General features: G+C 42.9%; 1 protein-coding gene across 1 annotated transcript in view; it reads right to left on the minus strand.

Moving 5' to 3' along the window:
• Nucleotides 1–10,080, minus strand: part of BMP5 (bone morphogenetic protein 5) — a 222,852-nt gene extending 212,772 nt beyond the window's left edge. Inside the window, exon 1 of the mRNA XM_068281400.1 lies at nucleotides 8,666–10,080. Coding sequence (XP_068137501.1) covers nucleotides 8,666–9,128 — 463 coding nt within the window. The 5' untranslated portion in view covers nucleotides 9,129–10,080. The remainder of the gene's footprint in view (nucleotides 1–8,665) is intronic.
• Nucleotides 10,081–18,021: the final 7,941 nt, after the last annotated feature.

The raw sequence follows: 18,021 nt of genomic DNA on the forward strand, positions 1-18,021 counted from the left end.
GCTGTATTATGATTTTCGGGGGTCTCGGGGGGGGGGGTGGGGTTCACCACGGGGGTGGGGGTATATGGGGCTGGGGGGCAATCACGGGGGAGGGGGGGCGGGGCGCCACAGGATTTCTCGCCTGGAGTGACAAAATGGCTAGAGACACCTGTGCATAACCACTAGAGAAAAAAGAGACAGGGAGGAGCACCCAGCCGTGGAGAGAAGACACAGGAGGAGCTGTGGCAGTGCACAGGTTAGTTTAAAGTAAACCAGAGATCAATAAATCTAAAGAATTGATACTTACCCTGGGCTTCCTACAGTCCCATAAGCACGTGTGAGTCCCTCACTGTTCTCCCTACCACCCAGCTGCGATCAGCACCCGTTAACTGGTTCAGTCACGTCAGTCCGGGTCTACATGCATGGGAGGTCTGTGCATGCGCAGAAGACCCAAACTGGGCCCGACTAGGCCTGTTACCAGGGCTGATCAGACTGCGGGAAGATGGTGAGGAACTCACACGTGCTTATGAGGCAGGAGGAACCCCGGGTAAGTATTGATTCTTTAGATCCTTTGCTCTCTGGTACACTTTAAGCTTCACTGCATACACCACACATTGTTCATCATGAAATCAAACACTGCTAGATATGTGCTACTGACCCACAGCCAATCGAGCAACATCTTTCATCAGGTGCGGGCAACCAAATCATTCTATTTTGGCCAAAAATAATAAAAGGTATTATTTCTTACAAAACGTTGTTTTTTTTCTACCTATATATTTTGGCCAAAAAAATGATCAGAATTGTTTGTAGCATTGAATACTAGCAGATTCAAATGATGACATAGGCCAGATACTGATGAACATTATCGACCAGTGCATGGCTACCTTAAGTAGTAGAAGAGTAAACTGAGTGAATAATCCTTGAACGGATACTTTAGGTAGTCCCTCATATTATGGCTGATACACACCATGCAATTTTCCCATCACATCGACATCTTGATTGATAATTACCAACATGTCCAATCTGCTTCTGTTTGAGAAAGGGATCAACTTTGAGATCAGTACTGCACAAAAGTGATGCCTTTCTTGATCATTAGCAGATCAGACACGCCGGAAATAATCCATCGAGCCCTCAATCTGAGAGAATTGCATGGTGTACATTAGCAATAAAGGCCCACGACGTTATTAACCCGATAAAATGTAGAGAACCAAGAGCCCAATATAGTGTAGTATGTTAAAACATAAACGAAGTAAGGCAAATCAGTGAGAAGAATATACTCACAAACGTGGGTTACCACACAGGCAACCACTGTATAAGCAGGTGAGGAGATTAGACCTGTCCTCACTCAGGGCTAAGAAGTCGCTCTCTGTAGATGAGAAAAAGGGGATAGATCACCCCTCCACCAGGGGTGGACACGACCTTGCAATAGGAGAACAGAGGTGCCAGCAGAATAAAAGTGGATAAAACCTTTAAAATTTGCTAGGAGGAAGTGGTGGACTTACCTCCATAAAGCAGACACGAAAGACTGTCTGAAAAGTAGCAATCACATTTATTATATAGTACCCCAAAAGTGCAACGCGTTTCGCAGACCAAGCCCGCTTCATCAGGCAATAAACGTGGGGACAAAACAGAATTTCAGCAATAGCAGGTGTAGCGCCTCAGCCAATAGCGATACGCCTGCTATTGCTGAAATTCTGTTTTGTCCCCGCGGTTATTAACCCGATGATTTTCCAGATGACTGGCAATACTTTGAGCGACGAGCGATCATTTCCGTGATCTCACAACGTTGGTACAGGTGCGCAATCACTCGAACGTCGTTTAGCGCCGCGTGGCAATAATGACCGTCATGGTGGATTGAATCTTTAAGATCCCTGACAACTTGCACAAAGTACCGCAATCGCTTGACTTTCCATTCATGCCCATCATGTTAATGTCATGAGACTTTGCGAATACCCGCCAGCCAGAACAAAGATAATGGAGCGTTTGTTGTGAGAGGGACGTCGCTGGATCAGTCTTCCTCCATCGGGTGGTGAGTATTCAGCGGTAATTGTACAATATTCTTGTACAATCAATATTGTATCATTAATGGGCAACTTTAGCCAAGAGCAGCCAGTCAGGTTTCACCTGCCTTGATAAATCAGCCCCAATAACCGTCAGTCGATGAAGTTAAAGTATTTTGAAGGGAACAAAAACACAGGAGGACCAATCAGCATTTCACTTTTCCTGCTGTTTGCCCTGCAGCCAGAAGCTGAGACGTGACTGATTCCCTTATGTAGCTGCACATTAGTGCACTTTACGCATCGCTGCTGTTTTAAGTATTTGAGACAAATGATATATTGTTTTTCTGCGTAATGATCTAATGTGGATTAAACAAAAGCAGTGAGTTTTCTCTTTGTAAAATCTACCGCTGAATGCATCAGGATACAATTTAAAGTCAAAACTTCTCCCAGAGCAGATGGATCTTCTCCTGTACTCAGGTCTGGAATGTAGCTGGAAGCCTGGATAGTGGTTAGAACACTTGCTACCATCATGTGTGTCCTGCAACGGACTCTGAAAAGATTACAACTGTTCCGAGATCGGTTATATTGAGGTCATATTGAGAATCTTAACGTATTGGAATGTGCAGTGCTGAAATGCCAGCATCCCTAAAGCCGAGCTACAATAAAGTACATTATTTCCACAGTCTCCTAGGTGTCAGCCGCATAGGAGGAAACAGCAGTAGGATGATGAATGTAATTAGTTGTGAAGGGGGGAAATATTCTCAGAGAGGTTACGCTGGGAGAAGATAGGCAATCCTGGAAAGCGTCTGGCAGACCTCCTACAGCCACAGGAGGCGCCCCCCGTGTCTCTCCTGGAATATCAATCACTTGTGTCATGGGAAGAAGAGGTGACCCCAGGTCTCCTTCATATCTCATAAACCTCCTGCACGGACAATCTGTAACTGTGCTCTTTTATTTCCCAAGCCAGGTAAGCGGAAAATCTATTTCTATCCGAGCTGGTGTTCCCTTTTCTATGAGATGTGGAAACCTTACGCCATAACCAATCAAATATAATCTTGGACTGCCGTCTGAGTCATTCATAAATATAGGTGGAGAACAATGACACCTCTTGTTTGCTTGTGATCTCCTCCCCTGTGTGATCCAGTCACCCACACTGCCACTTATAGTCATAGAAGAAAGAAGCTTTCCCACGGCTACAACTGTTATTAAATGAGATTATGTACGCCAAGGGGGCACAGCAAGGAGGGCAGGCTTTATCTGCTGCTAAAAGCACCTGAAAAGCTCACACAGTCAGCAGAAAGGGCACCTGTGGTGTTTTCACACAAACTTTTTAATTACACAACAATTTTCTTTCCTGAGCAGCTCACATAACTTCTGAAGCCGAAGGAGGGTTCACCAACAGACACATAATATTGTACCGTGTTAGCCATCAGTAAAAGCAAGACGTTTTGGATCAGGTTGATACCATTTATTGGCTAAATCAAAAGAATACAAGCAACTAGTAAGCTTTTGGCTATTCTGCCTTCGACAGACTCAAATTCAGTATCCTGGATACAGGATGTGTAGTCTGATGAAGGCGGAATAGCCGAAAGCTTGCCCTTATTATTTTAAGTCAGCCGATAAATGGCATCACCCTGATTCAAAACTTCTTCCTTCAACATAAATACACCAGGTAGAAGATATATTTGCCCATCACTCCCCAAAACTTGAGCCAAATATTTATTAAACAAGTCTTGATTGGAAACTCAAATTGATCTTATACTTCGATACAGTCGTGTGACTTCATAAATTCAGCACAACCTAAGCACACTACACAGACCAACAATGTGCTATGACGTCAAATAACTCACACATAGTGAAACCGAATGACCACATAGGAGCCCTGGAGTAATAATAAATAGCATTGAGGAATGTAATGCTTGGACAGGAAGATTCCTTGCCTCTTATATCATTGTATTGGGGAAGATGAAAGCTAAAAACGTTGGCCTCCACCTGCCTGGTTGGGCACTTTACTTGCCTTTGGCCAGATGAAATTGTCAAGTAATGAAAGAGGTTGACTTTAGAAAAAGAACAAAGGACACGAAGAAAACAAGATTGAGAAAGAGCAGGAGTGTGGGAAAGCTTTATTAATGATTGAAATAGACCCAGCCCTGTACCCAAAGCCTGAGGACTGTTACTGCACTGGGAGCCTGCTGCTGCAACCAGCACTTCACAAACTGATCAGTTGCAAATGTCTGCAGCTTAATCTCAACCCTGATGTACAAATTAAAACCGGAACCAATTGATTGAAGCATGAGCTGGCCTAAGGAGAAAGGATATGAAGCTTTCTGGTGGGGAGGAATGTCTGACCTCGCTGATGGCCTACTTAGCTTCAGGAGGAGGCGGTGGCTGATAAATTAGATAAAAATGTTTGTAGATATATAGAAAGTCCCCCAGGTCCCCTCCAGTCCTCCCCCGATGCCCTTCCTGCTCCTGTCGTCATCCGCTGTCTTGTCCTTACCAGTCCTACTGCTAACCATCAGCAACTTTTTCCAATTACAGCAAAAAGGATGTGCTAGAGCCTGATCTGCAATCAGCCTTTGATCTACAGCCTCTCCATAACCCAGAAACCCTTTCACTGCCGCTAAGCGTGATGACTAAGTGCTTTATTGGGACTTGGATGAGGTCTTCTCTCTGGAGTAGCAGAAGTATAATCATTAGGGCTGTGCATCTCATTCAGCCCCCGTTTGATCTCCCGTCATAATGGTAGTGGTGGCCTATAATTGCCAGAGGTGTTACCATGGCGGTGACAGGTACCTACTACACTAGCATTAACAACAATAGGCTAATACAGCAATTACTGATACAGCGCAGGCCAACATGTCCCCCTCCTCCCCTGTACACACAGGGCTAGATACTGCACATAACCTTCAGTGCACCTAGTTGTTTAACTGATCTACTATTCATAGGAGGATCAACTTAGGCAGATGACGTCTCTGTATCCTAAAGCAATCATAACAGTTTGGATCGTATGTAAAATATAAAATATCCCTACATGCCAGCTTCAATGCCAAAGTGTATCCGCATAAGTAGTGGATGACACAGAAAAAGAAAAACTTTTTTTATATATTACATTTTTTAAGAATGGATTATGAATCACCAATGAATCCCCCCCCCCTATACTTTACCATATGAATATACTTTGATATATATATATATATATATATATATATATATATATATATATATGGCATACCCACACACATATATACAGTATATTGCTTCTTCCCTTGAAAAAGTGGTCTGGGTTTCCCCCTGACACGGCGCTGACCTTCCCTATCTGTACCCCTCCATCACACCATCAGACATGTTAAATAATGACGGAGGAAAACACTTGAGTTCCTTCAGTCGTTAAATCATGATTCATCCGAGCAGAGCCGGGCTTTGGAAAGCACCACCAGCCAGTGGAAATCATATTAATAAGTAAAATTCATCACTCGGCATATGCTAAATCATTTGCCTTCCCTCCACTTGTGATTTATTCCCTCGCATTTTGGCCATAAAGCTCTGCTTCTGTTTTTATCGCAATTTACGTCTGACCATAAAACCTGCAGGAAGCTGTGCCACCCACTAGAAACTAATAGGGCCCCATTTACATTAATGGTAATTATGTGCAGAAGTCAACTAGCTCTCTTCATCTGGGGAAGAGTCAATATTATCCCCTAAATGAATACAGGATTTGATAAACATGTATTAGTTAGGAGTAAATACTTATGTCAATGACAGCTGAACAGTGCATTTTATAGGCATATACTCCTATACTAAGAGAGTTCATTAAAAAAAATGTGCTAAAGTTACTGTGCAGCATAAAATAGTTCATAGGTGGTACAAACCCAAATAATGAATTAGTAACTGAAACTTATTGTCAACTGAATTATATATTATTGATAGTTCTGACTGCACAACATATACATTAATAAAATGTATTCTTGATAATTATAACCGTACAATATATCACACAGCTATGATATACTCTATATATAATCTACATATATATCGAAATGAGTGGCAATGCAAAAAGATCAGCGATGGATAAAAGTAGATAGTAATTGTGAGTTTTAAAATATTTACTATGACATTTTCTATGCTCTAAAATTAAATAAGTTCACAGCATATGACAATTAGAAAAAAAGTATAATTGTAGAAGCTAAACGTTTTTGAATGGTAGTTGTAAAGACTGTAATTTCCTGTACAGCGCTAAATTAATTACAGTGCATAAAGTGCAATATATATATATATATATATATATATATATATATATATATATATATATATATATATATATATATATATATATATATATATATATTACTTTTAGGTGATAAAGTAGTCAAGGGTCAAGACACAGAGAGAAGCCACCGAGCTGATCCCTGTCGCCTTGGGACTTACCAAGTCTCCCTCAGCTGTTTATATAAGCAATGAATATGTTCAATTGTGTCTGTTGAGCTTAAAGTGGGCTCGGTTTATTAGAATCATAGGCCCAGTTAATGTGTTTTAGAGGTGAGAAGTTCAAACATGATTTTGACTGGAAGGTTTATGAAGAAGGAAAAAAAAGAGTCAGAATACAATTAGAGCTTTTGTTCGGAATATCTGGTTCTGTTTAAGTTTTCTCGAGACTTGTGTTGTCTTATGTCATAATATTATTAGCACAGAATGGCTTTGTCAGAGCCGTGCCCAGTATACTCTTCTAGGGTGTAGCATGCTTCCTAATCATTTCCTTCCTGAATCACACCAACTCAGACACCTTCGGCCAGCGCACTCACTCTTTACTAGTGTTTTTCCTTCTGTCTTTTTCCTTCTGTCCTTGTTTCCTTGGGTACAGTTTGTAATTCCTATGGGCTGCTTATGCTCACTGGACATGGATTCAGAAGTGACTGTCAACACAATAGGAAGTCCAAACACAAAGCAAATAATACACACATAAACACACAGGTTTCCTTATTATGAACGGATATTATCATATAGTTATTGCCCAATTCACTGCTATGTCTTAGTGCAGGTCAATATGGAACAATACGATTGAGAAGTTGAGAAAGTTGCTTCTAACACTGAGCCAGATATGTAATTATTGAAAATGATTGATTATATTAGGATCTATTTCAAAATGAACTGGTTGGTTCAAGTGATGTGTATCTGTTAACCTTCAGCACTTTGATTCAGTAATTATTATGTTCATCTAGTTGGGCTAATATTCTCAAAAAGTAATTGTTTATTTCAGTTTTAATAAAGCAATGTTCACTTCAGTCTGGGACATCTCTAAATAGTTGAGGACCATTTTAATTCCTGGCTGGGACGAACCTCATCGGAGATCTAATCATACTCCATTATCTGCCCCATCCCCACTAGCTCATAAAATATTTAGGAAGCAGGGATCAGTAACCTGCTGCTTAGCCAATGTCGACTCGTCGAGTAGTTTGCAATCCACCTCTGCATCCGCCCCTGTAACAAAATTACCAATTCCAGTAGCCGGATTGACAGGGAATTAGAGCACAGCGACAGCATTGGCATTATTGATGCTGGGAATAATAATAATAATTAGGATGATATAATTTAGTAAGGCTGAATTCTGCCTGGATTGGTTTTCTCGCAGTTACAGACAGCCTGATACGCACAGACTTCCCAGTGTAATATTAGAAAAGCGCTAGGCTGCTCAGGAAATGACCCGGGCACTACTTGTTATTGGTAGAGCATGGCATGGGTGAATGCCTTCAGCTGCAAGTGTTTACATTCTAATGGCATGTTCCACTGTTTATGTCGCAAGATCCCACTCTGATCTAAACGCGGTGTGCGAGTATTCTTTATTGTGTCCGAACAGGGGATTCCATTCTACAACTTTAGACACTCCTCTATAATTGTCATTATAGTCAGATCACAATATAGCTCTTTACATTTGTGAGTAGCAGGAGGCAAAGGCATTGGCACAATTTAACTAAGCGGTGGTCATAGGGGATACACCTTTTGTCTAGTTGTTAAAAAACCATGAAGCATATAATAAGAAATAACAATCTCCTTTAACTCTACCATATGGTGAACTTGTATCTTACATCATGTTTGTGTTAAGAATTCAACATAAAACCGCAGAGCAGCACTGATCAGTACAATATGTGACCTGTCAAAAGTTCCCCCCTCTCCTGAGCAGCTAACGAGTAAAGAGAAGATTTGATGAATTGGATTTCCGATGATCTGGCGAGATAATACACCAAATCTCTCAGTTTCATGAATTAAACTAGTTAGGTGCAGCAATTTACTAATGTGGCGGCGATCTTTCAGGCCTCTAGTGTATAAGGTGTACCCAATACACTGGAGGAGTCAGAGAAGGCTGTTATAAATCAGCATAAAATAACTTACTTGGCACAGTCAGGTAATGCAATTTTCCCCCAATGTTAATCAACGACTTTAGTTTTCAACGTATTCTTTATATACTTGACAATACATTAAAAAATGCCAAACCAGCAGTAGATGTTACAAATATCAGTCACACTAGAAGATGCAATAATTGTACTTGTTAAAGAAGTACTTCCTTGACATATATTCACAGGTAATGTTATATACCCTCCTATATAAGTCTAACTTGTAACAAACAAAGCTAACAAAGTATTTGTTCTAAATAGGTAAATGTAACGTACACTGTTCATTATAACGCTTACCAAGGTTGACAAAGCTCATGACCATGTCCGCATCATTCAGAAAGTTGCTGTCCTGTAGACTGGCCAGAGGTGGGCTCTGGGTGGTCAGTGGGGTTGTGCGATAAGCCTGGGCTTTTCGAGAGTAGCCGTTAGCCACAGCTGAATATCCCCTTCTCAGTCCCCGGTTCTCCATCATAGATCCACTCAACGTGTACCCCAATATGTCATGTTGCTCTTCATTGGCCATGACGTTGTACAGGTCCAGCATGAAGAGGGGTGCAGAGGAAGCCTGCTTTCCAGGTGAGAATGGTCTGGGTCGGTGAGGTAAGCCAAGGATGGAGAGGATCTCCCTCTGGATCTCCTTTCTCTCGTGGTTCCTTAGTCGTCTGTATATAAAGCTGGAATGGACGTGGCTTTCTCCGAACCCTTGAACAAGACAGCCTAAGCCCCAGAGAAATACAACTATCATTTTAAATAGAGCCATGACTCAAAAGCTTACGCTCTAAAATCTGGTCCTTTGTTTAAGTAAGAACACTGATGCCGAATACACTTTAGAGCAATAAACTTGGACTGCGACCCGCTTACGTCATCCGTCTATGGGGCATCTCTGGAGATAAGCTCTGGAGATTTCACCAGCACCAACCTTTCTAGCTGAAGCCAAGTCCACAGTAACGTCCCACTCTAGCAGTGCACTCTGCAGCCTGGCCGCTGGAGATACAGGTCCATAGGAGAAGCAGAGCTGGACAGTGCCATGGTAATCAGTACAAGTCCAGCATTCCCGAGCGGGTTAGTTTCACCAAGTTCCTCGCTCAATTTCGCGTCGCTCTGACACCTTGAACTCAGCTCACAGACAGACTCTGGTCCTGCTACTGCACAGCCGTCCTGATAACGTTACCATGTGTTTCCTTTCATCCATCGGCAAATGAAAAAACAGGGGAACCTCATGAACACAGAGTTACAGATGAGTTATTCTGCAGAATGTAGACAGAGAATTGAAAGTCCGTGTAAAGCCTTGCTGTGTCTGTTATTTCCACCTACATGTAGTGCTTGCTCACATAAATATACAGCGCTCTTCTAGTGAGATCTAAAGACCAATGTAAGCAAAACCCTGCTGGGAAAGAAGAGGCTTCTCATTGTAATCTGAGCCCCGTAAGGCAAAGCTCCATTAACCCCTTCAGTTAACTCCAAGTTTCTTCCCTCATATTTCTTACCGTGGGCTGGAAATGATGAATTATTTTGACAGAACTGACTGTTCCCCCTGCAATGCATAGATCTGGAACTATTATTACCAGAGCTTTATATAAATCTTTCAAGTCTTGCTCTTCCACAGCACTCCACTTTATCTATGTATCTGTGCAGAACTGATAGCAGATGATGAGGGAATCATTCATGGATGCACTTTGTGGGCAAGTGTAAGGGGACTGGACGGATTACAGATGTCTACAAACCTCTCTACACCAGAAGCACTAAATATTCTGTATGAAGAACTGACAAACCTGTTATTCCATCACTGCATGGAAAAATACTTAGGCTGCTTCTCTTTTTAAAGATGTTAAATCTGTAACTTTTTTGTATTCAAAGCTATCTATGATCATAGACTATATAAGCCTTCAATATCAGGATTCACGAGAAAGGTATGCTTCAGTAAAACATTTAAAGGAGGCCATACAATCTTTACAGGGTCAGGGAGCACAGATTGTCTGTTCAAGGCATTTGGTGCAAGTGAATGCAAGATTAATGTAGTGCATAAGAGCTCGAGTGAATTTTTTCAATGGGGTAAATTGGTATTTTGGAAACACCTGTTGGGGAAGAGAAAACAGAGATAATGAGTTGCGAAGAGGGAGGGATGGAAGGAGGGTGATGAGAGAAAGCAGGCCAAGGAGCAAAAAGGGATGTAAGGGTTGGAACAGGAAAAAAAGGGCACAGGAGCCCTTGCGGAAAAATGGCGCTGTCATAGGTACTCATAAGCTGCAATTTGCGGCAGATAAGGGAATATTGGCACATGGAGGTGCCGGGTAAAATCGCAGGTAAGGCTTGCTGATATGCAAACTGCGGCATTACACCATGCCTGCTATGTAGTGCCACAATTTGCATACCAGCAAGCCTCGCAGCAGCTATTTTATTAGGCACCAACATTTCTCCTCTTTTCCGCAAATCGCAGCTTTGCGTTGGGGTGTGGGGGGGGGGGATGGTTAAGATTAGGAAAGGGGGTGGTTGAGTGTTAGGAAACATGGGGGGTTAAGTATAAGGCACCGTCTGGGGCAGCGGTATGGAACCTTGGCTTTCCAGCTGTGATAAAACAACAAATCCCAGCATGCATTTGCCTTTTTTATTCATGACTAGAGATGGCCTGAACGGTTCGCCAGCGAACGGTTCCAGGCGAACTTCCGGGGGTTCGCGATCGCGGAGAACCTCGAACTTTACCGGAAACTCGGTTTGCCCCCATAGTGCACCATTAGGGTCAACTTTGACCCTCTACATCGCAGTCAGCAGGCACATTGTAGCCAATCAGGCTACACTCCCTCCTGGAGTCACTCCCCCCCCCCCCCTTATAAAAGGCAAGCATCGCTGGCCATTTTACTCACTCTTGTGCCTGCAGTAAATAGAGAAGGGACAGCTGCTGCAGACTTTCTCATAGGGAAATTAGTTAGGCTCTTGTAGGCTTCTTAGTTTGCGCCTTGCTGATTCTTATTGCTAAAATAGCACCCCACAACAGCTCTTTTGAGAGCTAATCTTGTTCTTGTGATCTATTTTTTTTCTGTGTGTCCCACTGACACTTGTGTCGCATAGACAGCCTTAATAATTCATACTGTGTGTGTCAGTGCCAGGCCCAGCACATTCAGTGACTACCTGTGTGTGACAGGTGCACATTACCCATCACTGCATATATCCACCTGTTGTTCACTGTGCACCCACCCACCTACATGAACGCATGCAGTGTCACTGTGCCTGTCTGCTACCTGTCTGTATGTGACAAGTGCACATTGTAATACCTGTTGTGTTCAGTGCAACCACCTACCTACATGAGTGCACGCAGTGTGATATACCACTCCGTGCATACCTGTTAACTGCACCTGTGTGACTGCACATTGTATTAGTCAAGTCAGTGCATACCTTTCACTTCATCCCCCCAAATATGGACAAAACAAAAGGCAGAGGCAGGCCTCGACCAAAGTACAGTGTTAAGAAGAAGGCACATGCCATCAACCCCCAATATTGTCAGGATGTAGTTGATCATTTAACACAGAACACCTCATCTTCCTCAGCTTCCGCACGGAAGCGTGACATATCTTCCTCCTCCTGCTCTGATTCTGGCACCCCCTTAACACTCAGTCGGCCGCCACCACCAAAGTGCCATCACCCCAGGGCTCAGCGGTGTGGAAATTTGTGTGTCTGCCTCAGATGAGAGCAATGCCATCTGTACTCTCTGAAAATTGAGCCGTGGAAAGACCAAGACCCACGTAGAGACAACTACCTTACGAAGGCACATGATTACAAAGCACAAACTGCAATGGGATGAGCACCTAAGGAAAAGCAGCACACAAAAGCAAAGCCACACACCGCAGTGGAAGATAACAGGCTGCAATTTTTTCTCAAAAAAGGTGATACCTAAACTGTACCGTGATGTTGAAAGGCAAGTGGTGACATCTCTGGCACACAGCATTGGGTCAAGGGTCCATCTGACCACGGATACCTGGTCTGCAAAGCACGCTCAGGCCTGCCCGAAGACTAAGTCAGTCTCCACACACAGCATCTCTGCCCGCCGGCCGGTTGACTGCCTTCTCCGCTACCACCAACAGGGTCCAGGACTCCAGGCGGATTCCTGAATTGTTAAGGCCGCTGCTGCGGCCGATATAATGATTTTTCTGGTGCGTGTACATGCCTGCCTAATTTTTCTGGCTGCACTGCATCTGCCACAACAAAACAAAAGGCATGTACATGTGCCAATTCCCCTTCGTGATCATTACCTTGCCGCAGTGAAGGGGCTTGCGTATCACAATGAAGCAATGACCGACAGCTAAAGGAGTGTGTCGTGGGGGGGGGGGGGGGGGGAAGGGGGGGCACACCCATGATAATACGGTCGACCATATGGGCTTGAAAACCGCCAGGGTCGGCACTCTCGCCATGGTGCGCACTAGTCCAGCATGGCAATCACAACACAAACATCAGTTTGCGGTGCGTTACACAGTGAGTTTGGTGTGTCAGTGTGAAGCAGTACTCTAATTACACTCCCTGATTGATGTATACACATGCAAGATGTTTTAAAGCACTTTAGGCCTGCAATTTAGCATTCAATGTGATTTCTGCCCTTAAAACACTGCTTTGCATCAAATCCAGATTTTTCCCCGGGACTTATGGCATCTATCCCACTCCGCCATGCCCCCCCCTCCAGGTGTTAGACCCCTAGAAACATCTTTTCCATCACGTTTGTGGCCAGCATAAGTGTTTCTATTTTTCAAAGTTCGCCTTCCTATTGAAGTCTATTGCGGTTCGTGGAAGTTCGCGCGAACCAAACTTTTAGTGGAAATTCGTGAACCCGGTTCACAAACCGAAAATCAGAGGTTCGGGCCATCTCTAATGATGACTGTGGCTGTCAGACTCCTGCAATGCATCTTGTAGTTCCTTAACAGTTAGAGAGCCAAGCTTCCCTACCCCTGGTCTGGGGGGGGGGGGGGGGGGGGGGGTAGTTTGAGGGTTAGGAATTGGTAGAGGAAGATCTTAGGGTTAGGCATCGGTAGAGGAAGGTCTAATGGTTATGTGTTGGTAGAGGTAGGGTTCTGTGTGAAGGTAGGGTAAGGTTAAAACATAATAAAATATCGGTAAAGATAACCAATATTTTACTATTGGAATTAAGTATTAGAATATCTGTAATTTTAATGATATTCTACAAGCAGCAATCCCCCACACCTATTTTTACAGGTGCCTTTTTTACATTAGTGCTGTTGCGATTGGCTCCATTTCTAAACCAACACTGCACAGTAATTTTTCACTTTATAAGGCCTCTCCCAGATGAGCAGCTTAAATCCTACCTGTAAGGAAAACAATGTTCATAAGGGGTGCTGACCTCGGAATGGGAAGCCTATAGGTCCTCCATAGGCTCCCCCTATCCTCCTCCATCGACCTGTTCCATCGTTCCCGTTTCCTTTCAGAAAAACTGGCTCACAAATGTACTGTGTAGCAAGGATCTGCTCGGTACTGACGGAAAAAGCTGAGCCCGTTCAGGTCAGTGTTACTGCATGAATGTGAGCCACTTGCACAGCAACTTGATTGGGCTTGATTTTTTTTTTTATTTCAACCAAAGCCTGAACAGTTCCCTACTACTGAGCAGGTGCAGTGCGGCTGCCCCCTGTCAGCTGCTCTCCTGCGCTGGCTGGGCACTTGTTAGTGCTCTGGGCGGGTCGTGGTCATGAAAGCTTATTTTTATCAGTTTGGTGATAAATACGTCATGTATGAGAAGTTTTGTGAATAGAGCCCATTATGACCAGCAGCATAGAAGTAGCGTGCTAATGGAGAATCAAATGCAGGGAACTCTTTTGGATCTGTTGACTACAAACTAAATACCCTCTAATGCTGGGTATACACGGCTTGATTTTGCCGCTGGATTCCGCGCCCCATCGCTTTACACGCTCGATTCTGCAGGCGATTTTCTTATCTTCCGCTCGATTCTCTTATCTTTTCCCATTGTCCTCCATGCAGAATCGAGCATGGAAAGGATCGTGCAGGAGATCACACATGTCGGAAATAATCTATTGAGCCATCAAAATGGCTCAGAATCAAGCCGTGTATTCCCAGCATAAGTCTAAATGAGGATCTGTCAGTCAGTTTGCACTATTAGTTGTGTTCATGTTATCTTTGTAGTAGGATCCAATAGGGTTCTCTATTTGTACATATGTACAGATCCTTCTAAAAAAATTAGCATATTGTGATAAAGTTCATTATTTTCTGTAATGTACTGCTAAACATTAGACTTTTTATATATTTTAGATTCATTACACACAACTGAAGTAGTTCACGCCTTTTATTGTTTTAATATTGATGATTTTGGCATACAGCTCATGAAAACCCAACATTTCTATCTCAAAAAATTAGCATATTTCATCCGACCAATAAAAGAAAAGTGTTTACAAAAAAAGTCGACCTTCAAATAATTATGTTCAGTTATGCACTCAGTACTTGGTTGGGAATCCTTTTGTAGAAATGACTGCTTCAATGCGGCGTGGCATGGAGGCAATCAGCCTGTGGCACTGCTCAGGGCTTATCCAGAGTGTTGGGTCTTGCGTCTCTCAACGTTCTCCTCACAATATCCTACAGATTCACTATGGGGTTCAGGTCAGGAGAGTTGGCAGGCCAATTGAGCACAGTAATACCATGGTCAGTAAACCATTTACCAGTGGTTTTGGCACTGTAAGCAGGTGCCAGGTCGTGCTGAAAAATGAAATCTTCATCTCCATAAAGCATTTCAGCAGATGGAAGCATGAAGTGCTCCAAAATCACCTGATAGCTAGCTGCATTGACCCTGCCCTTGATAAAACACAGTGTACCAACACCAGCAGCTGACATGGCACCCCAGACCATCACTGACTGTGGGTACTTGACACTGGACTTCAGGCATTTTGGCATTTCCCTCTCTCCAGTCTTCCTCCAGACTCTGGCAGACTGGCACCTTGATTTTCCCGGATGACATGCAAAGTTGCTTTCATCCAAAAAAAGTACTTTGGACCACTGAGCAACAGTCCAGTGCTGCTTCTCTGTAGCCCAGGTCAGGCGCTTCTGCCGCTTTTTCTGGTTCAAAAGTGGCTTGACCTGGGGAATGCGGCACCTGTAGCCTATTTCCTGCACACACCTGTACACGGTGGCTCTGGATGTTTCTACTCCAGACTCAGTCCACTACTTCTGCAGGTCCCCCAAGGTCTGGAATCAGTCCTTCTCCACAATCTTCCTCAGGGTCCGGTCACCTCTTCTCATTTTCCTTCCCACAGACTTCCCACTGAGGTGCCTTGATACAGAACTCTGGGAACAGCCTATTCGTTCAGAAATTTCTTTCTGTGTCTTACCCTCTTGCTTGAGGGTGTCAATGATGGCCTTCTGGACAGCAGTCAGGTCGGCAGTCTTGCGCATGATTGCGGTTTTGAGTAATGAACCAGGCTGGGAGTTTTTAAAAGCCTCAGGAATCTTTTGCAGGTGTTTAGAGTTAATTAGTTGATTCAGATGATTAGGTTAATAGCTCGTTTAGAGAACCTTTTCATGATACGCTAATTTTTTGAGACAGGAATTTTGGGTTTTCATGAGCTGTATGCCAAAATCATCAATATTAAAACAATAAAAGGCATGAACTATTTCAGTTGTGTGTAATGAATCTAAAATATATGAAAGTCTAATGTTTATCAGTACATTACAGAAAATAATGAACTTTATCACAATATGCTAATTTTTTTAGAATGACCTGTATATTGTATTATAGGTTTCTCACATTATCAATACTTATGTCTGTGTTTTCAGTTCTATAGATGTGTGCCCAATTGCCTGCAAAACAAAGTCACAAGCACCATCTGGTGAATTTTTTTTTTTAGCCCTGGAAGCGAAATTCTCGCTTCTAGGAAGTATATGGAGGACAGGAAACTTTTTTCCTGTCCTCGGCAGGAATGGCAGGAATGATTAATCACTCTTACTGTAAAGAACCCTTTCCTAAATAAATGTCAAACATTTTTCCTCCATGCACAGATCATGTCCTCTAGTCCTTTGTGAAAGCCTAGATTAAAAAAACTAATCCACCAAGCTTTTATATTGCCCTCTGATGTATTTATACATATTAATTAGATCCTCTCTAAAGGGGCCCATACACTGGTCAATTTCAGCCATCGATCAATCGATTGTAAATCGATTCTATCAAATCTGTTGATCATCAATTTGCGGCCAATTTTGATCGATTTTGATCAATTTGATCTATTTGGCAGGATGAAAATCTAGGTCAATCTGCTGCTGGCAGCAGATCGATGGCCTATAGAGTTGCATTAGATCTAATGGCCCAATAATGCATTTAGATCTATTTCCAATAGATTTCTTTCTGAAATCTATTGGAAATCTGTTCCTAGTGTGTGGCAAACATCAGATAGATTCCTGTCACATTCAACTTGACAGGCATCTGACAGAAATCTGATGGTCAAATCTGCTTCAAATCTATACGTGTATGTCAACCTTAAGGCGTCTTTTCTCCAGACTAAATAAACCCAGTTTATCTAACCTTCTTGGTAAGTGAGACCTTCCATCCCTCTTATCAATTTTCGTTGCTTTTCTCTGCATCTGCTCTAAAACTGCAATATCTTTCCTGTAATGTGGTGCCCAGAACTGAATTCCATATTCCAGATGTGGCCTTACTAGAGAGTTAAACAGGGGCAATATTATGCTAGCATCTCAAGTTTTTATTTCCCTTTGAATGCATCCCAAAATTGTATTAGCTTTAGCTGCAGCAGCTTGGCATTGAATACGAGTAACTTGTTGTCGATGGGTACTCTTAAAGTGGACCCAAATTAAAAATACAAGATTTCAGAAATAAAATCTATTTTCTAAATTATAATAATAAATAGCAGCCTTTTTTTCAGCTGCATGATGGCAAATATAAAATATTTTACATTTATTGGAGGAACCCCTCCCTTCCTTTCATATTGCCGGGACAGAATCCGGCGAACTGATGGAGTAGGAGGTGTCCGGCAAAGGAGGAATTGCTAATGGCTCCCTCCTGTATAACCCTAGTTATGAAAAGAGAAGGGTGAAAAGCATGCACTGAAATGCTCATAGGCTTCAAGGAGTGTTTATTTATCTTTGTATGTGTCAGAGTGGTGCAACTAAATCTTTTGAATTAAAAAAAATGTTTGGTTTGGGTCTTCTTTAAGTCCTTCTCCAAGTTTGATGTCCCCATCTGTATCCCGTTTATTTTGTATGGTGCACTGCTAGACCATTGGTACAACCAAAATGCATGACTTTACATTTTTCAACATTGAATTTCATCTGCCATTTGTGTGTCCATATAGCCATCCTATCCAGATCCTGTTGCAATAGGTCACTATCAGCCTAATTTCTTTTTTACAACTTTTATGGCACTCCTTATATTGCTTAAAGTGAACCTTAAGTGTCCCCAAAAAAATGAGTTTTACTCACCTGGGGCTTACCTCAGCCCCCTGCAGCAGATCGGTGCCCATGACGAGTCGCTCTGATGCTCCGGGTCCCGCTGGCGGCCACTTCCGGTTTCGCCGTCAGGACCCGTCAGGCTGGGGAACGCGGCTGATACTACGCGTTCCCAGCCAAAATAGCACCCCTATGCGGCCATATGTCCGCATACGGGTGCCTATGCGGACATATGGCCGCATAGGGGTGCTATT

This window comes from Hyperolius riggenbachi, chromosome 4, assembly GCF_040937935.1.
Source record: "Hyperolius riggenbachi isolate aHypRig1 chromosome 4, aHypRig1.pri, whole genome shotgun sequence".
NCBI lineage: Eukaryota > Metazoa > Chordata > Amphibia > Anura > Hyperoliidae > Hyperolius > Hyperolius riggenbachi.